The sequence below is a fragment of the Salmo trutta genome, chromosome 1 (genome assembly GCF_901001165.1).
Source record: "Salmo trutta chromosome 1, fSalTru1.1, whole genome shotgun sequence".
In the NCBI taxonomy this organism is placed as follows: Eukaryota; Metazoa; Chordata; class Actinopteri; order Salmoniformes; family Salmonidae; genus Salmo; species Salmo trutta.
The window spans coordinates 14499178-14517963 of record NC_042957.1 but is presented as its reverse complement, the minus strand read 5'-3'; the positions used below and the strand labels follow the sequence as shown (position 1 = coordinate 14517963).

The window sequence follows — 18786 nt, the reverse complement described above, 5'->3', positions numbered from 1 at the left end:
TCCATTTGGGACACAGATAAATTATGTGGGGAAAATTGCCATAAATCAGTCAAATATAAGCCATGAATGAGTTCACGGAGTCGGAACATCTATGGAATTGGAACATCAACATGTTTGAATGGAGCATTGTGGGGTAGGAATCTGAATAGGCTGTGCTACAGTACAAACACATTCCAGAGAAATAAACATGATTAAGGGGATAATGAAACAAATCAATATTGATTAAGACAAAACACTTTGATTATCTATTACCACAGCATCAGTAAACCATCTGTAATTGTATCTGCATGTTCCGTTCAGGGATGGGGATTGGGTGCTTCAATGTGCCCCTTGCGATTCAATTCCATCAAATATCACAACATAAAAAAAGCATCTGCTGCAGGTTTCGGAGTGCCTTTGGATCTCGACACGATTTTATCGTCTCAGTCCATTAAAAACTGGAAGGTCATGCTTTTAATTCAAAACAGGCTGCCCACCCGTCTCGTAGGGCTCGGACAATAAACTGAATATGATCGACACCGACCAAACCGACCACTTATTGTAGACATTTTTCTGATATCGTTCATTATGATAAGCAGCCTATACTACAGAAATGTGAAGTTTAAAATGAAGTTTGCTAATATGAGTGATTGTTGGGACAATTGATAGTTACGACATTCAAACTAGCAGTAGTAGTTTGAAGGGTAATATAGAAAACTGGTGGACATTGTTATAAACTATTTATCGTTATGGTGTTGATTCAGTCAATTTATCTTCAAATTGATTTTTGTCCATATCACCCAGCTCTAGTGTCTGGTACAGTAGGTTTTCTCTACAGATCATATCCCATCTCTAGTGTCTGGTACAGTAGGTTTTCTACAGATCATATCCCAGCTCTAGTGTCTGGTACAGTAGGTTTTCTCTACAGATCATATCCCATCTCTAGTGTCTGGTACAGTAGGTTCTCTACAGATCATATCCCAGCTCTAGTGTCTGGTAGAGTAGGTTCTCTACAGATCATATCCCAGCTCTAGTGTCTGGTAGAGTAGGTTCTCTCTACAGATCATATCCCAGCTCTAGTGTCTGGTACAGTAGGTTCTCTCTACAGATCATATCCCAGCTCTAATGTCTGGTAGAGTAGGTTCTCTACAGATCATATCCCAGCTCCAGTGTCTGCTACAGTAGGTTCTCTCTATAGATCATATCCCAGCTCAAGTGTCTGGTACAGTAGGTTCTCTACAGATCATATCCCAGCTCCAGTGTCTGCTACAGTAGGTTCTCTCTATAGATCATATCCCAGCTCAAGTGTCTGGTACAGTAGGTTCTCTACAGATCATATCCCAGCTCTAGTGTCTGGTAGAGTAGGTTCTCTCTACAGATCATATCCCAGCTCTAATGTCTGGTACAGTAGGTTCTCTACAGATCATATCCCAGCTCTAGTGTCTGGTACAGTAGGTTCTCTACAGATCATATCCCAGCTCTAGTGTCTGGTAGAGTAGGTTCTCTCTACAGATCATATCCCAGCTCTAATGTCTGGTACAGTAGGTTCTCTAAAGATCATATCCCAGCTCTAGTGTCTGGTACAGTAGGTTCTCTACAGATCATATCCCAGCTCTAGTGTCTGGTAGAGTAGGTTCTCTACAGATTATATCCCACCTCTAGTGTCTGGTAGAGTAGGTTCTCTACAGATCATATCCCAGCTCCAGTGTCTGGTACAGCAGGTTCTCTACAGATCATATCCCAGCTCTAGTGTCTGGTACAGTAGGTTCTCTACAGATCATATCCCATCTCTAGTGTCTGGTACAGTAGGTTTTCTCTACAGATCATATCCCAGCTCTAGTGTCTGGTACAGTAGGTTTTCTACAGATCATATCCCAGCTCTAGTGTCTGGTACAGTAGGTTCTCTACAGATCATATCACAGCTCTAGTGTCTGGTAGAGTAGGTTCTCTACAGATCATATCCCAGCTCCAGTGTCTGGTACAGTAGGTTTTCTACAGATCATATCCCAGCTCTAGTGTCTGGTAGAGTAGGTTCTCTACAGATCATATCCCAGCTCTAGTGTCTGGTACAGTAGGTTTTCTACAGATCATATCCCAGCTCTAGTGTCTGGTACAGTAGGTTCTCTACAGATCATATCCCAGCTCTAGTGTCTGGTACAGTAGGTTCTCTACAGATCATATCCCAGCTCTAGTGTCTGATAGAGTAGGTTCTCTACAGATTATATCCCACCTCTAGTGTCTGGTAGAGTAGGTTCTCTACAGATCATATCCCAGCTCCAGTGTCTGGTACAGCAGGTTCTCTACAGATCATATCCCAGCTCTAGTGTCTGGTACAGTAGGTTCTCTACAGATCATATCCCATCTCTAGTGTCTGGTACAGTAGGTTTTCTCTACAGATCATATCCCAGCTCTAGTGTCTGGTACAGTAGGTTTTCTACAGATCATATCCCAGCTCTAGTGTCTGGTACAGTAGGTTCTCTACAGATCATATCACAGCTCTAGTGTCTGGTAGAGTAGGTTCTCTACAGATCATATCCCAGCTCTAGTGTCTGGTACAGTAGGTTTTCTACAGATCATATCCCAGCTCTAGTGTCTGGTAGAGTAGGTTCTCTACAGATCATATCCCAGCTCTAGTGTCTGGTACAGTAGGTTTTCTACAGATCATATCCCAGCTCTAGTGTCTGGTACAGTAGGTTCTCTACAGATCATATCCCAGCTCTAGTGTCTGGTACAGTAGGTTCTCTACAGATCATATCCCAGCTCTAGTGTCTGGTAGAGTAGGTTCTCTACAGATCATATCCCATCTCTAGTGTCTGGTACAGTAGGTTCTCTACAGATCATATCCCAGCTCTAGTGTCTGGTACAGTAGGTTCTCTCTACATATCTATTGTCTCGTAACAGGTTGTCTCCTCCTGCCTCTCCCATAACCTCTCATTCCCATTCTTTCCCTTCTCTCCCCTCTCACTATTTTCCCCACCTCACCCCACCCCTCTCCACATCCATCTCACCTCTCTCCCCCCTCTACCCCCTCCCACCCCTCTCCCCACCCCTCCCACCTCTCTTCCCACCCCTCCCACCTCTCCACCCTCCCACCTCTCTCCCCTCTCTCCCCCATCCCACCTCTCTCCCCTCTCCCCCTGTCCCTTGCCAACCTCTGTGACGGCCGCTCTTTGTCGTGTTTGGCTTGTCACTTGTCATATTTCCGAGGCCCTCCGGGGGCAGTCTGCTGTTAGTTAACGTTCCCAAGAGGAAGGGAATGAGCTAGTTTTGACCAGCCCAGCTGGGTGCCTCCCTGGCCCTAACCGGAACCCTACACAAGGAGACCGCAGAGGTGACTGCCTGCCACCGTCAGAGGGGAGATAGGGCTCCTGCTCTGCAGTACATGGGGAGATAAGGCTCCTGCTCTGCAGTACATGGGGAGATAGGGCTCCTGCTCTGCAGTACATGGGGAGATAGGGCTCCTGCTCTGCAGTACATGGGGAGATAGGGCTCCTGCTCTGCAGTACATGGGGAGATAGGGCTTCTGCTCTGCAGTACATGGGGAGATAGGGCTCCTGCTCTGCAGTACATGGGGAGATTGGGCTCCTGCTCTGCAGTACATGGGGAGATAGGGCTCCTGCTCTGCAGTACATGGAGAGATAGGGCTCCTGCTCTGCAGTACATGGGGAGATAGTGCTCCTGCTCTGCAGTACATGGGGAGGTAGGGCTCCTGCTCTGCAGTACATGGGGAGATAGGGCTTCTGCTCTGCAGTACATGGGGAGATAGTGCTCCTGCTCTGCAGTACATGGGGAGATAGGGCTTCTGCTCTGCAGTACATGGGGAGATAGGGCTTCTGCTCTGCAGTACATGTGGAGATAGGGCTTCTGCTCTGCAGTACATGTGGAGATTGGGCTCCTGCTCTGCAGTACATGGGGAGATAGGGCTCCTGCTCTGCAGTACATGGGGAGATAGGGCTTCTGCTCTGCAGTACATGGGGAGATAGTATTTGTTTTCTATCAAGTACTTTGTTGAGCATTTGATTTAGTTGCTGCTTTCTGAAGGGCCAGCAGATGGGTGAGGTTTGCACCTTTGGGACTATTCCATTGGCTCCATTGCTTCTGGCACCGCAAGCTTTAATCAAACATAATGACAGAAAACATGTGTTATCACACTACCTCAATAGTACCTCTACAATATGAGTTTTGGTTCTGACTATTTCGGGGAGATTTGGCTGATTGATGGATGACAAGCAGGTGCAAATTTGTGTGTGTTTTGTATTGAGGATTGGAGGAGGACGATCAACTGTAGAGAGGTGATGTTGAGAGGACAATCAGCTTTTTGAAACAGCCTGTGTGGTGTGAGAAGGTCATGAATTCAAACAGCAGGGTCAGCTACCCTATATCCCAGTGTAAACAGCAGGGTCAGCTACCCGATATCCCAGTGTAAACAGCAGGGTCTGCTACCCTATATCCCAGTGTAAACAGCAGGGTCAGCTACCCTATATCCCAGTGTAAACAGCAGGGTCAGCTGCCCTATATCCCAGTGTCAACGGGCTTTAGAAGAGAGATGACCCGATTTCAAAAACATCCTCACAATACGCTTCTTTAGCTTACGATGATTTAAAGAGGACTCATTCTTATTCCATAGGCTAATATCTCACAGATTAAACATACACCACAGAGCACATATTGATGTGTAAATGGTGTTGTTGTGGTGGATACTGTGTGTGGTATTAGCTGGAGCAAAGACTGAGATTAACCGGAGGAAGAAGAGAAAATGGCAGCCGTTGCAAACAAAGGGTCACTGTGAGCATGCAAACATGCATGCACGCAAACTAACACACACACAGAGACAAAGAGCTATTCTCTGTTTAAGTTTTGGAGCAGAACAATGATTCGGTCTATTGTCAGAATAGACCATGTGCCGGTTTGTCTGCAAGGTTAGGAAATGCCAGTCTAACTGAACATTTGTTTGGTCTGGGTGCTTGAGTCAACCACATAGCTGCTGCCCACTGAATGAATGACGAAGGCAGTTACCTTTAGCTGAAGTTTCGATCAGGGCTCGGCACGGAATGCATCCCTGAGGAATTTAAAGCACCTCCTTGAAATCCTCATTCCCTCATTCCTTTTGATTTCAGACACTGTAATGTGTTTGTGGTTCTGTACCAGGCAGGGTCTTTATTTGATGAATACGTGAACAGTCATTTTAGGTTTTCCAGGCGAGATCATTTGCAGGCACACGAGGGGGAGCCAGCCGACGGGTGGGGGTGGAGGTTGGGGTGGGGAGAGCGTTCTGTAAGTACTCTGTGATTGGACAAGGCATGAAATATGGCCGCCTCATAAGATAAGGGAACGTGTGGGGAATTCGAATGAAGCCATCTCAATATTTTTCATTACTGGACCTGCAGTGATTGTAGCTGACTGGCTGTAGCTCAGCCATAGAGTCTATGAAGGGTGCCTGTTATATAATACAGTATCTTTGACAGTTACGTTTTGAAATGTGGAAATTGTAAAAGTAAAAGATGCATTAACTGGTTAACTGCTTTTTAATATCTTATTAATTCCTTTTTAATATCTTGTTAACAAGTCTTTAGTCAGCTAGAAGCGTACACAGTGTTTATTATCTTGGGAAATGTAAGAGCTGTCATATAAAACATTTAACAACATGTTGTCTACTGCCATAATGAAATGATGGTATAGTCAGCAAAGCTCAGTTTAACACTCCCTATAGTGTGTGTGTGTGTGTGTGTGTGTGTGTGTGTGTGTGTGTGTGTGTGTGTGTGTGTGTGTGTGTGTGTGTGTGTGTGTGTGTGTGTGTGTGTGTGTGTGTGTGTGTGTGTGTGTGTGTGTGTGTGAGCGTGCGTGCGTGTGTGAGAGAGAGAGAGAGTGAGAGAGAGAGAGAGAGAGAGAGAGAGAGAGAGAGAGAGCGAGAGAGTTTGTCTTAGCTTGTATCAGGACAAATAGTCGGTTAGGCCTAGCAGTGGCTTGCATGGAGCAGTGGTGGAGAACCTGACGTGTGTTAGAATCATCAATAAGAGGATGACACTGGAAAATATCTCCACAGACATTTTTTATGATATTATGCTTCCTCTGCAGATATTTGGAGCTTCCTACCAATCCCAAATGAAACAATCACCAGCATTTTGGATTTGGAGAGAAAGAGGGAGGGAGGTAGAGGCTAAGGTTAGGAGAGAAAGAGGGAGGTAGAGGATGAGGTTTGGAGAGAAAGAGGGAGGTAGAGGATGAGGTTTGGAGAGAAAGAGGGAGGTAGATGAGGTTTGTAGAGAAAGAGGGAGGTAGAGGATGAGGTTTGGAGAGAAAGAGGGAAGTAGAGGATGAGGTTTGGAGAGAAAGAGGGAGGTATAGGATGAGGTTTGGAGAGAAAGAGGGAGGTAGATGGATAGATTAGATAGTGTATGGGCTTGAAGAGGGGAGGGAGGGGAAGGAGGTCGAGGAAGGTAGAGAATAAGGCAGCGTGTCTGTCTCAGAGGCAGATGTCTGGCAGCTGTCAGAGGGAAACAGAAGAGAGTAAATCATAGTAAATTAGCTGAGCCAATCAGTAAATGTGTCTGACCTTGTTAACATGACATAAACCTATTCTCTCTCTGCTGGATCTGAGAGTAACATAAAACGTCCTGTTTATCTGTCAGTGGAGATGGACGTGGACCATTCACCCTCACACATTGATTGTGTTGATTCTGTGGTCCAGATTTGTAGGTTGATTATGTAGCAGCATGTTTACCTTGGGCTCTATTCAATCCGTATCGCGTTGCAGCATGATAAAAATGTCATATTCCCGTGTCAGCGGAGACTGCATTCACGGTAAACTCTGCAGATGTCGGCTCAGTAGGAAATTACCTTTACATTTCTATCACGCTATCTGTAACGCTTTACATATTGAATAGAGTTCTTTGTGTTATCTGAATATTACTTGCTGATTCCCACTTAGATTCCCATCTATTTGCACTGCAAATAAGTAATTCAGTTGAATAGATTTTCACATGATACCTCAGATATTGTTCTCTTGTGTTATGCATATATTTGAAGTCAGAGGATTGGATTTCTATAGTGCTTTTTTATATAGGGTTTTCCCAAGTGCTTTCAAGCTCACTACATAGTAAGGAGGAGTATATGTACTGTAGCATATACAGTACGTAGGCCAGGTTATGTCCTAGCTGCGTTTAAAGTGTCAACTAGTTATGACATACGTCTCCAAGGGGTATCCATGTTTCTGTGACAACAACCCTAGTGGATGCTCCCTCAGCATGAATCATGTCTTCACAATGTCCAAGAGAGGTGATAAACCCCAGGCTTGTAGTTCACACTCATAATGACAACGGTCTTATCAGATCTCAATTTAAATGGATCAGAATCGAAATGGAATCTTTAGATCAGAAGCTAAATGGAATCTTCAGATCAGAATCTAAATGGTTCACACACACATATCTCTAGTCCATTGTGAAAATGTTAAATTAATAGCCGGATTAAATAATATGACTCAATAGGTTGATTAAATAATTAATTGGTTTTCTAAAATTCTATTAATTGATGGCATGTTTCCAGTTGCCCTCTGCACCCCTCAGTTTAGGACTGGTTGATGTGCTAGTTTCAGCGGTAAACTGCAGAGGGGATAACAGGCAGCCTTGAGGGGCTCCAGAGAGAGAAGCCTGCCTGTTTGTGTTTGAGATGAAAGCCTTTCTTTCTCTTGTAACACATTTTGATTCCCTGTTTTTCAATCTAATTTGATTTTAAAGGCACTGCTGCTGCTGCTGCCCAGTCGGTAAGAGATTTCTGTAATCCAAGATGGCTGCTGGTCATGTTTAGCCATGCAGGAGAAGGAAACGTCTAAAGAAAAGCTATGGAGGGAGGAAAGCGAACATACTGTGTGCTTTGTGTACAAAAATCCCACGGGACAAAAATTGGTTGAATCAACGTTGTTTCCACATCATTTCAACAAAACAATTCAATGTGATGATGTTGAATCCAAGGTGGAAAATGATTGGATTTGAAAAAAGTCATCAACGTAAGGGAATTGAATCTTCTTTTCACCCAACTTTTAACCTAAATCCAATGACAAGACAGTGACATTTTTTGTTGATTTCACATTGAATTCACGTTAATTGACAACTCAACCAAATGTAAATCAAAACTAGACATTGAACTAACATCTGTGCCCAGTGGGATAGCTCTCCAGTGGCTGTAGAAAAGGTTATGAGTGATACTGTATTTTGTTAACATGATAAATTGTATGTAGTAGTCATATATTACAGTATACGACCTAGTCAGTTACCAAGAGGAAGATGGCTTTATGATACTGTACTAAAGAGTACTGATTACTGTAATACATCTTTAAGATGACTGTATTAAAGATGTGGCGCTTTTTACAATCGCAGATGTTATGAGATTCCCAAGACACATGTAGGCTCCAACTGCAAGGGAACAGAACGATCTGGAGGGCAGAATATGGAATAGAATCTAGATTCCCTTGTCACGAACGATGATACACTCTCTGACGCATAATATTTTACATTACTACACATAACTTTAACGTTGGTGATTTCGATGTTGTTAGGTTGTTAGGTTACACTTGTAAAGATGATTTATTATAGTAATCAGCGGAACCTTACTGTGAAGGGTACATATATTCTGTGACATGCATACCGATACGATTGCCCCTCTATTATATTTAGAAAGGTAAACAATGACTGTCGTCAATCCCTCAGTGAATGTGAGTGGGTGCTACTGAGGAGAGATCAAACCCTGTCTGACAGGGAAGGCTGCTGAGGGGAGGATAGCTCATAATAATGGCTGGAATGGAGTAAATGGAGTGGTAATAACCACATGGAAACCATGTTTTTGATGTGTTTTGATACCATTCCATTGACCCCATTCCGGCCATTACTATGAGCCGTCCTCCCCTCAGCAGCCTCCACTGCTGTCTACTGTATGATTGAACCTCTAATGATTCTGGTCTACAGGGAAACACAGCACAGGCTTACAGTGTCCAGTGTGCTAGCTAGCTAACCCACAATATTCCGTCGACTTGACTCTCTAAGACTGCCATCATTCTGCAAACATCAATGACTCGCGTACTTCCTTTTCATTCAGTGGAACAAATGCTGTTGCAGTCACTAATCCTCTATTATACTGGGCTCTAACTGCGCCAGGGACTGCAGTCACTAATCCTCTATTATACTGGGCTCTAACTGCGCCAGGGACTGCAGTCACTAATCCTCTATTATACTGGGCTCTAACTGCGCCAGGGACTGCAGTCACTAATCCTCTATTATACTGGGCTCTAACTGCGCCAGGGACTGCAGTCACTAATCCTCTATTATACTGGGCTCTAACTGCGCCAGGGACTGCAGTCACTAATCCTCTATTATACTGGGCTCTAACTGCGCCAGGGACTGCAGTCACTAATCCTCTATTATACTGGGCTCTAACTGCGCCAGGGACTGCAGTCACTAATCCTCTATTATACTGGGCTCTAACTGCGCCAGGGACTGCAGTCACTAATCCTCTATTATACTGGGCTCTAACTGCGCCAGGGACTGCAGTCACTAATCCTCTATTATACTGGGCTCTAACTGCGCCAGGGACTGCAGATGGAAAGCGACTGCCGTTCATTCGCCTGAGATCCAAGAAAATAGAGACAATGTGATCAAACAAAACACACCTGTTTGGGGGGGGTAGATTCACTTTTGATGTGTAGGTTAATTACTGTGGCATTGGGCAAAACACATGATGTAGCAGCCTTCCTAAAAAGACACAAATATCTACACTAGCACTGAAGCAATGTATTTGGCACGCATTCTAAGTGGTATTCTAGCATGTCAATTGGAACGTAACCTTAGCTCTGGGAGCATACTTGTTTAGCTTTGCATGCTAAAGGCTGTCGTTTAGCTTAGCAGACTAAATGATGTTTCTAGCTTAGCGTGCTAAAAGACGTTATTTAGCTTAGCATGATAACATGTGTTGTTTTGTGTCTCCTTTCCTCCGCTAGTCTTCCCCGGCCTCCCAGTAGGATCTATTCTTTCCCGTTGGAGACCAACTCCACACCATACAGCCAGTAGCCATGGCTGAAGACTTGGACATGCGCAATGAGCTGTCGGATATGCAGCAACGCGCCGACCAGCTTGGGGATGAGGTGAGCAATACAACCCCTACCATGCTACTGTTTACCACATCTTCAGCAGATTTATAGACACGTGAGAGACACTCAAGCCTTCAGGGAGTACACAGAAAATCATCCAGAAATAGGCATATACAACCACTACACGTAAAAAACAAATATGAAAAGACGAGCTTGGAATAAAAAGGTGTGTGCTTGCTGTAGAATTGATGATAAACTCATTCTTCACTCTCCACATGACATAAAATCCATAGATCCAGTTAAATACATCTTCCACCTAAAATGACTGTACACGTTACAGTGTCAGACATTACCATAAGATAGCCCGCTAGATGACCTCATCCTGGCAGCAGCAGCCAGCTCCTATAGAGAAGGGTAATGTGCTGTTGGCCTCATTGGCTGCTCGATGCCAGGGTCTGTGTGTCAGGTGGAGGGATGGTCCAACTGCATCCAGTCTTATGTAATGGTGAAGTGTGTGTGTTAGTTTGTACGTGTGTGTGTGTGTGTGTGTGTGTGTGTGTGTGTGTGTGTGTGTGTGTGTGTGTGTGTGTGTGTGTGTGTGTGTGTGTGTGTGTGTGTGTGTGTGTGTGTGTGTGTGTGTGTGTGTTGCCAGCAGCCTCAGTACTAGCCTGCAGCAGCCTAGCCCACATTTCTCCCGCCTCTCCGATGACTCACACTCTCACAGCTGAACAGAATATTAAACACACACACACACATGCAAACACAACCAGGACATACAATGGTGGTTCCAATCACAGTTTCCTCTCTCTCTGTGTCCAATCACGTCGCTAATGCTAAACAACATCTCACCTTGAGACATTTCTTACACAACGGCCATCTTGAAGCTGCATCTCTGAGATTCAGAGTATAGTGGTGGTCACTTGGTTTCTGATGGGGGGTGGGGGAGTGGGGGATAGGCTGACTAGAAGAGAGGCTGACTGTAAACGTTACAGCGTTGAGGCTCAGCCTGTGAGCCCGGGCTGTGTGTCCTCCCTCGCCCCACCTCCCTCCCCCACCCCCGGGGGCTCAGCAGTGCAGTGAGCTGCCTCACAGAGCGGATCCGAGCTGCAGCCATGCAAAAGGGATAAGATATCACAGCTCCCACAGAAACCCCACAGCCCCAGTACAGCCAGAGCCTCACAGCCACATGCTTAATGATCTCTATATAGAGAGAAAATTGGAGCATGCCGCTATCGCTCGCTAGCTTGCTAGTTGGCCAACAGTAGAAGAGGTTGAAAAGGGGGTTGGGAAATTGATCCCAAGCCTTCAATGTAGAGTAGATGCAGTTATTTTACGACATGGTTTACAACAGTTTGAATGATACTGATAAATAGAAGCACTGTTTTAATCTTATTTAAATACAAATGTATTTAAAATACAAGTTCAATAATGCTTCCAAACCTTTTAAATGTATTTTTTGCACAGTATTGTCATGATTGTGCATAATTGTGATTTTGTGTTTTTTTGTGCCTCTAAAGAAACATATGTTATAACTGACTCCCTGTAGCTACATCAGAGTTCAATCATTTCCATGATGATCATTGTAACAATTCAACCTACTGATACACAACATTATATTTTTATTTTAACCTTAAAGGTCCAATGCAATCATTTTTATCTCAATATCAGTCATTTATGGGTTACAGTTAAGTATCTTACTGTGATTGTTTTAAATCAAAACGGTCAAAAAGAAACAAAAATAGCTTCTTAGCAAAGCAAACTGTCTGGGAGTGGGACTGTCTGGGAGTGGTCTGAGTGCGAGAGGCAAAACTGAAAACTAGCTGTTACTGGCAGAGAGGTTTGGAACTCTCTTTCTTATTGGTTTATTAACTCATTTACTGCTTGGTGATGTCACCAGTCAGGCCAAAACTCCATCCCACCAAAACAGGCTGACATTTTAGGTTGTCTTTTCAAACAGCTCTTACACTAAAAGGGCAATATGATAATATTCACAATTTCACAGTATTATTCCAACATCATAGTGTGGAAATATATCAAAGACAGGAAAATCATGTTCGTGATTGCACTTAATATAATATGTATGAAAATACAGAAAATCAATTAGTTCAGCAAATTAATGTAATATCTATTTTACCTGTTGTTAACTAAGCAAGTCAGTTAAGAACAAATTCTTATTTTCAATGACGGCCGAGGAACAGTGAGTTAACTGCCTTGTTCAGGGGCAAAACAACCGATTTTTACCTTGTCAGCTCAGGGAGTCGATCTTGCAATCTTGCGGTTACTAGTCCAACGCTCTAACCACTAGGCTACCTGCCGCCACAGTATCATTTTGATTATCATTTTGATTGTATTGGTAATTGATTCCAGTTACAATTCTAGGCAGTTATATTTCACAAACAAACATGTGGTGCTATCTAGAGTAGACCATATGGTGATATCTAGAGTAGACCATATGGTGATATCTAGAGTAGACCATATGGTGATATCTAGAGTAGACCATATGGTGCTATCGAGAGTAGACCATATGGTGCTATCTAGAGTAGACCATATGGTGATATCTAGAGTAGACCATATGGTGATATCTAGAGTAGACCATATGGTGCTATCTAGAGTAGACCATATGGTGCTATCGAGAGTAGACCATATGGTGATATCTAGAGTAGACCATATGGTGCTATCTAGAGTAGACCATATGGTGCTATCTAGAGTAGACCATATGGTGCTATCGAGAGTAGACCATATGGTGATATCTAGAGTAGACCATATGGTGCTATCTAGAGTAGACCATATGGTGATATCTAGACCTGCATCTCAACCTCCACTCATATCTGTAATGTCTTCTGATGCTTTCCAGTTCTAATGTTTCATCTCCTTTCTGTCCACAGTCACTGGAGAGCACTCGTCGTATGCTACAGCTGGTGGAAGAGGTAAGAGAAAGACACCATTCATACTTACAGTGTTCACAACGCCAAGCCAGAATACAATGCCGAGCCGTGCGCGGTATTGACATGGGTAAGACATGCACTGTGTGTTCTTGCATGTACAGAACCAGGATCTGCCTGGCACAGCAAATTCACTGGAGCACATTTAACTCGGAGAGTGTTAAATATATAACTTTTACAGTGCACGTATGAGTCCCACTAATACAGTGTTAAAATAACACTGTTGAGAGTTTTGAAATGTTATCTTGGTAAGCAGAGTGGAGTTGAGAGAGAGATCAGAGGAGAGAGAGAAAGAGAGAGAGAGAGAGGAAGAGAGAGAGATCAGAAGAGAGAGAGGAAGAGTGAGCGATCAGAAGAGAGAGTGAGAGATCAGAAGAGAGAGTGAGAGATCAGAAGAGAGAGCGAAAGAGGTCTCTGATGACAGCCTTGTGCTGCATATCTCAAGGTCATATTGATCATCAGTTCATATATCTCACCGAATAGCACAGCACAGCACCTCCCTGTCATCACTGGAGGGAGAGAGGGAGGGGGGGATGGACAGAGGGGGAAAGATGGAGAGAGAAAATGGAGGATAATGGAGAAAGGGAGCAAGAGAGGAAGAGAGGGACAGTTAGACTGCGATGATTAATCAGATGATTAGCGATAAGAGTCTATCACCCCACAGGTCCAGAACACAGATTCTATTTGATTAAAGTGATTCTCTCTCTCTCTGTCGTCATAAGATTTAGGTGAGCAAATTCTCTTTTTCATACAAACCAAAATGGATCTGCATTTCCAAACACATAATGATGGAATTCAGGTGGATCCATCTCCATCCATACGGTTTGCATAAGGTGATAGTATCGAGCCAAGCTGAGCCACGCTGAGGGGTTCAGTGCAGTGCACTATGGGGATTGTATTTGATTGTGCCAAGAAGACTCCCCTGGGAGTCATATTAATTAACTTGGGATTTCTCTGGGAAGTGGAATGCTAAATTACAGAATAGTTTATACACTGCAGTTGTGGCTCATTGCTCCACCCTTGCCCCAAACGATGATGCTCTCTTCCTTGTAAACTGCTGAGGAGGCAGGGGAGGCATGGTGTCTTATTTATGCTGCCGATGCTTCATGTTTATTAGTCAGCCAGGAACTCTAAAAGTCTCCATGATATCAGGAGGGTTTTGTTCTGTTAGCCACATGCACACTGGTCAGAGGTCCATACTGTATCTGTATCTAAAGCCAATCGATTACTAATATGGATAGTGTTGGCTAACCTAACATAGCAGGTGTAAAAAGATGCCTGAACAGAGTCCCACAGCCGTTTTTCAGGGGAAACGGAAGTTAGGTTGAAAATACTGTATCCCTGAAAACCGACCCTGCAGAGAGTGGTTTGGGCTGGCTATTCATGTAGTTTTCTACCGACCCTGTGGAGAGTGGTTTGGGCTGGCTATTCATGTAGTTTTCTACCGACCCTGTAGAGAGTGGTTTGGGCTGGCTATTCATGTAGTTTTCTACCGACCCTGCAGAGAGTGGTTTGGGCTGGCTATTCATGTCGTTTTCTACCGACCCTGCAGAGAGTGGTTTGGGCTGGCTATTCATGTCGTTTTCTACCGACCCTGCAGAGAGTGGTTTGGGCTGGCTATTCATGTAGTTTCAGAACCCCAAGGTCTCCAAGTGTACTGTAATCCACTGCTGGGATTGGTGAAATGATCTTGCACAGATATAGAATAGCAGTGTACAGGCTGCTGTAAGAAAAAAAGATGGTGCCTGCATCTTAAATAGGCGTAAAGCCCGATTTTGGCATTATTATCAGCTTTCAATCTGATGTAAAGCTTTTCATTTAGGATATTTTTTATCAATCGTCTTTCTATGTCAGCTATTTACAATGTGTCATACCAAACAAAGGGTTAATGTTCCCTGGCTTATAACATCTGAACCTGATCAATACTACCCCACTTCCTCTCACAGGAGGGTAACAGACGACCCCACATTCCCTCAATATCTACATTTTTAAATATAAACACCTACAACATTAAAACCCAAAGCGCTAACCATTACAGTAAAGTCAAAGACACACAGGTTGGCCAATCCAGTTTAAAATCACACCAGAAACGGTTAGAATATGCAAATATTCTCAGGCTGTCACGAGAGATTTCAAGTTGAGCAAATGGCAAGACCTTGGTCTAACTTTGTCTAAGGCTTGAGGTGGGGTTTTATTCTGATGGTCGCCTCCTGTTTTCCAATCATGTTGCCTTGCACTCTAATCTGTATTCTATAAGGCGTCTATATCCGCCCTTTGTGATCTGACCTCTCTCTTTCTCTTTATTTCCTTCCATTCATCCCTTCCTTCTTCACCTCTCTTCGCTGTGGTTATTGGGGATTAGAGTAAAGATGCTGGTATCAGGACCTTGGTTATGCTGGACGAGCAAGGAGGTAAGTGTTGGAAATCCAATGGGACGTCGTTCCCAGCCTTGTATCTGATGTTTTGCTATGAATAACATAACAGTGCATGTTTTGAAGTAGTTAGCTAGAACCACAGATTCTACCGTATATTTCAACTTGAGTTATTTTCAAGTGTTTTGTACATTGAAATAGACAGATATATGGATGAAGTTACAAAAAACCTAATTTGGTTATCTTTTAGACGTTTATGTAAACAAACAAATATAGATATTCTTGATGGTTGAATTGTTTCCTGTGGGCTTGCTCATATCCATTACATGCCAGTTCTATAAGGTTTTCTCCAACTACCCCTTTGAAACAATGATTTTCATCTATTTTAATTTCTGCCCTAATGCATGCTTTATGAATTCCACTGCAGGTCAACAATTTGACGAAGAAACTAACAACACTTTTTTTCCCCGTTTTCTAACTTTTGGTTTTGTTTGCTAACTGCTTTTTCTTGGTGTGCTAACACATTTTCTTTGGTTCGCTAACTTCATTACCTTGGTTTCACTAACTTATATTCTTTGGTTTTGCTAACATGTTTTCTTTGGATTCGTTAACAGTTTTTCATTCGCTTTGCTAACAGCTTTTCTCTGCTTTCGTACCCCAAAGACAACAAGTATACCTCAAAACATTCTCAGGCCAAACACTGCAACAATCACCCTTTGTTTACTATATTTAAGTCTCCATTATACTTCTGTGCCAAAAGTTGAATTAGAGAAGCCCACTTATCCATCATTTGGGTGAACTCTTCCAGTCATGGAGGTTTGTCCCTAAAAGGCCACCAACCGAACAGTAGGCCAACGTGTCAAAGGTGTAGGGATAAAACCGGTTCTGTCTCAGAGTTGGGGAAGTAAACCAAGGATCGATTTAACGACAAAATTCATTCTCATTCTTCCATGGATTTACACACTAACAATTGAACACACTTTTGTATCATCCCTGGTTAAATGCAGTTTGTGAATGCACTGTATTATGGCATGTCATGAAAAGACGTAGCCACACAGAAACAAACAGTACAAGTCAACATGTACTGTACTCCACTAAAGGACTACTGCGCTAACCACGTTCCTTAAAGTCGTGTTACTCTATAAAGCAGATGAAAAATGCAGACATGATTTACACCTGATAGTGACCAATAACACATGTTATATAGAGAAACTAATAACATGGCCTAAACCCTGGTTCAGTTGAACCTTCCCACTGGGCACAGACATCAATTCAACATCTATTTCACGTTGGTTAAACGTCATTTCATTGAAATGACGTGGAAACAACGTTGATTCAACCAGTGTGTGCGTAGTGGGTTATTGGCATTACCACTGGTTTGTTGTGCTTGGATTGACCAGAGGACATAATTGTCCTGCCGGAAGGCATTAGCCTCAATCTAGCCTTCTGATTGTCCGGTTCGACTGCAGTGATCAGATCCTAATGGGAAAGCCCACAACTGAGGACCTTAATTACAGACTCACTGTAATCTGCTCATTCCTTTATCATCCCTCCATATCTCTATCATCCCTCTATATCTTTATCATCCCTCCATATCTTAATCATCCCTCCATATCTCTGTCATCCTTCCATATCTTTATCATCCCTCCATATCTTTATTATCCCTCCATATCTCTATCATCCCTCTATATCTCGGTCATCCCTCTATATATTTATCATCCCTCTATATCTATGTCATCCCTCTATATCTCTGTCATCCCTCTATATCTCTGTCATCCCTCTATATCTCTATGATCCCTCTATATCTATGTCATCCCTCTATATCTCTGTCATCCCTCTATATCTTTATCATCCCTCTATATCTATGTCATCCCTCTATATCTTTATCATCCCTCTATATCTATGTCATCCCTCTATATCTCTGTCATCACTCTGTATCTCTATCATCCCTCTATATACATGTCATCCCTCTATATCTCTATCATCCCTCTATATCTATGTCATCCCTCTATATCTCTGTCATCCCTCTATATCTTTATCATCCTTCTATATCTATGTCATCCCTCTATATCTCTGTCATCACTCTGTATCTCTATCATCCCTCTATATACATGTCATCCCTCTATATCTTTGTCATCCCTCTATCCACTTAACTCTCCCTTTCTGCAATCCATCCGTCCAGGGTTACAGGGAAGCGTTTTTTAATCATGAATCTTGTTCTGGAGGCAGCTCTGCAGAGTGGTCACTAGCTGGAACATAAACATCACCCTAACCTTAACCCCACTGCTAACCATAATGCCTAACCCAAACTTTAAATCAAGTCCAAAAAGCACAAAAAAATCATGCATTTTTATAATATAGACAATTTTGACTTTGCAGCTGGCACATCTAGCGGAAATCGCGTAGTTCTGCCTCAAGGACAAGACTCATGACTTTAAACGTCAACCTGCTCCAGGGTTGCCTCCACAAAGCCCATTTGGACGACTCACTAGTTGCTGAGGTGTCTGTAAGCCTGGCTAGCTGCCCTCTGACCTCCGCTTATTGATGGTGTCATATTGGAGAAGCCTGAGGCTGATGCAGTGCACAAGGATTGAATTAATCACAAAATGAAATAACAAAGAAAGCTGGATGGAAAATATAGGGTCGGGTAATGTTCCACTAGCAAATAAATTGATTATTTCCATTTTACGTTCTTCTTCTCCTCTGTTTAAGTAAAGGTCACATGACTAAGTTGTTGCTACAGTACAAAAGCATGCCAGGGATTTTACAAAGGTGGACAGTGTCAATGGGCTTAGCCTTGACTGTATTCCTGACGTACTCTACTCTACCTTCCAACCTCATCTCACTATAACACATACTGCACGTAATTCCTACACAGTCTCCTAAACCACGACGCCGGAGTTGTCCATCCACCCACCTACCTGGGGGGCACCCCTCCCACACCAGGGCTGTGGTCATTTCCATTTTCAATTAATTTACTGCAGGGAATTACATTGAAAATGCATTAATTGAATGACAATTTGATTTAAATTAAACTGAAATTAAATTAATTAAATTAAAATGAGTAAAAAAATCCTTATAGACAATGTTGTCAATTTTCCATTCCTTTTGAACTTTCTGCTGAATTGACAATGGAATTTAACCCAACCCTGCCCCACACCACACCACACCACATCAATAGGACCCACCCAGCTACCTTCACCATGTCCAGACCCCATTGCCCATGAACGGCATACAGAATTTCCTAGGGGAAGGATACTGTAGGATAGAATCGGTAGGATTTCAGATTTGCCCTGAGTTTCCATGAAACTACAACCATGGGGAACGTTGTGAAGGGTTATATCTTTAGATTTTCAATTTAAACCACTAACATTTATTTAACATAATTTCCAACACTAAAAGGCTTCTGTAAAATGAA

General features: G+C 43.0%; 1 protein-coding gene across 1 annotated transcript in view; it reads left to right on the top strand.

Annotated features, from left to right (window-relative positions):
* The window catches only part of LOC115167648 (synaptosomal-associated protein 25-A), a 35335-nt gene that overhangs the window by 6799 nt on the left and 9750 nt on the right, over positions 1–18786 (top strand). Inside the window, exons 2-4 of the mRNA XM_029722298.1 lie at positions 9965–10108; positions 12940–12981; positions 15359–15407. Of these exons, the coding sequence (XP_029578158.1) occupies positions 10037–10108; positions 12940–12981; positions 15359–15407 (163 nt within the window). The 5' untranslated portion in view covers positions 9965–10036. The remainder of the gene's footprint in view (positions 1–9964; positions 10109–12939; positions 12982–15358; positions 15408–18786) is intronic.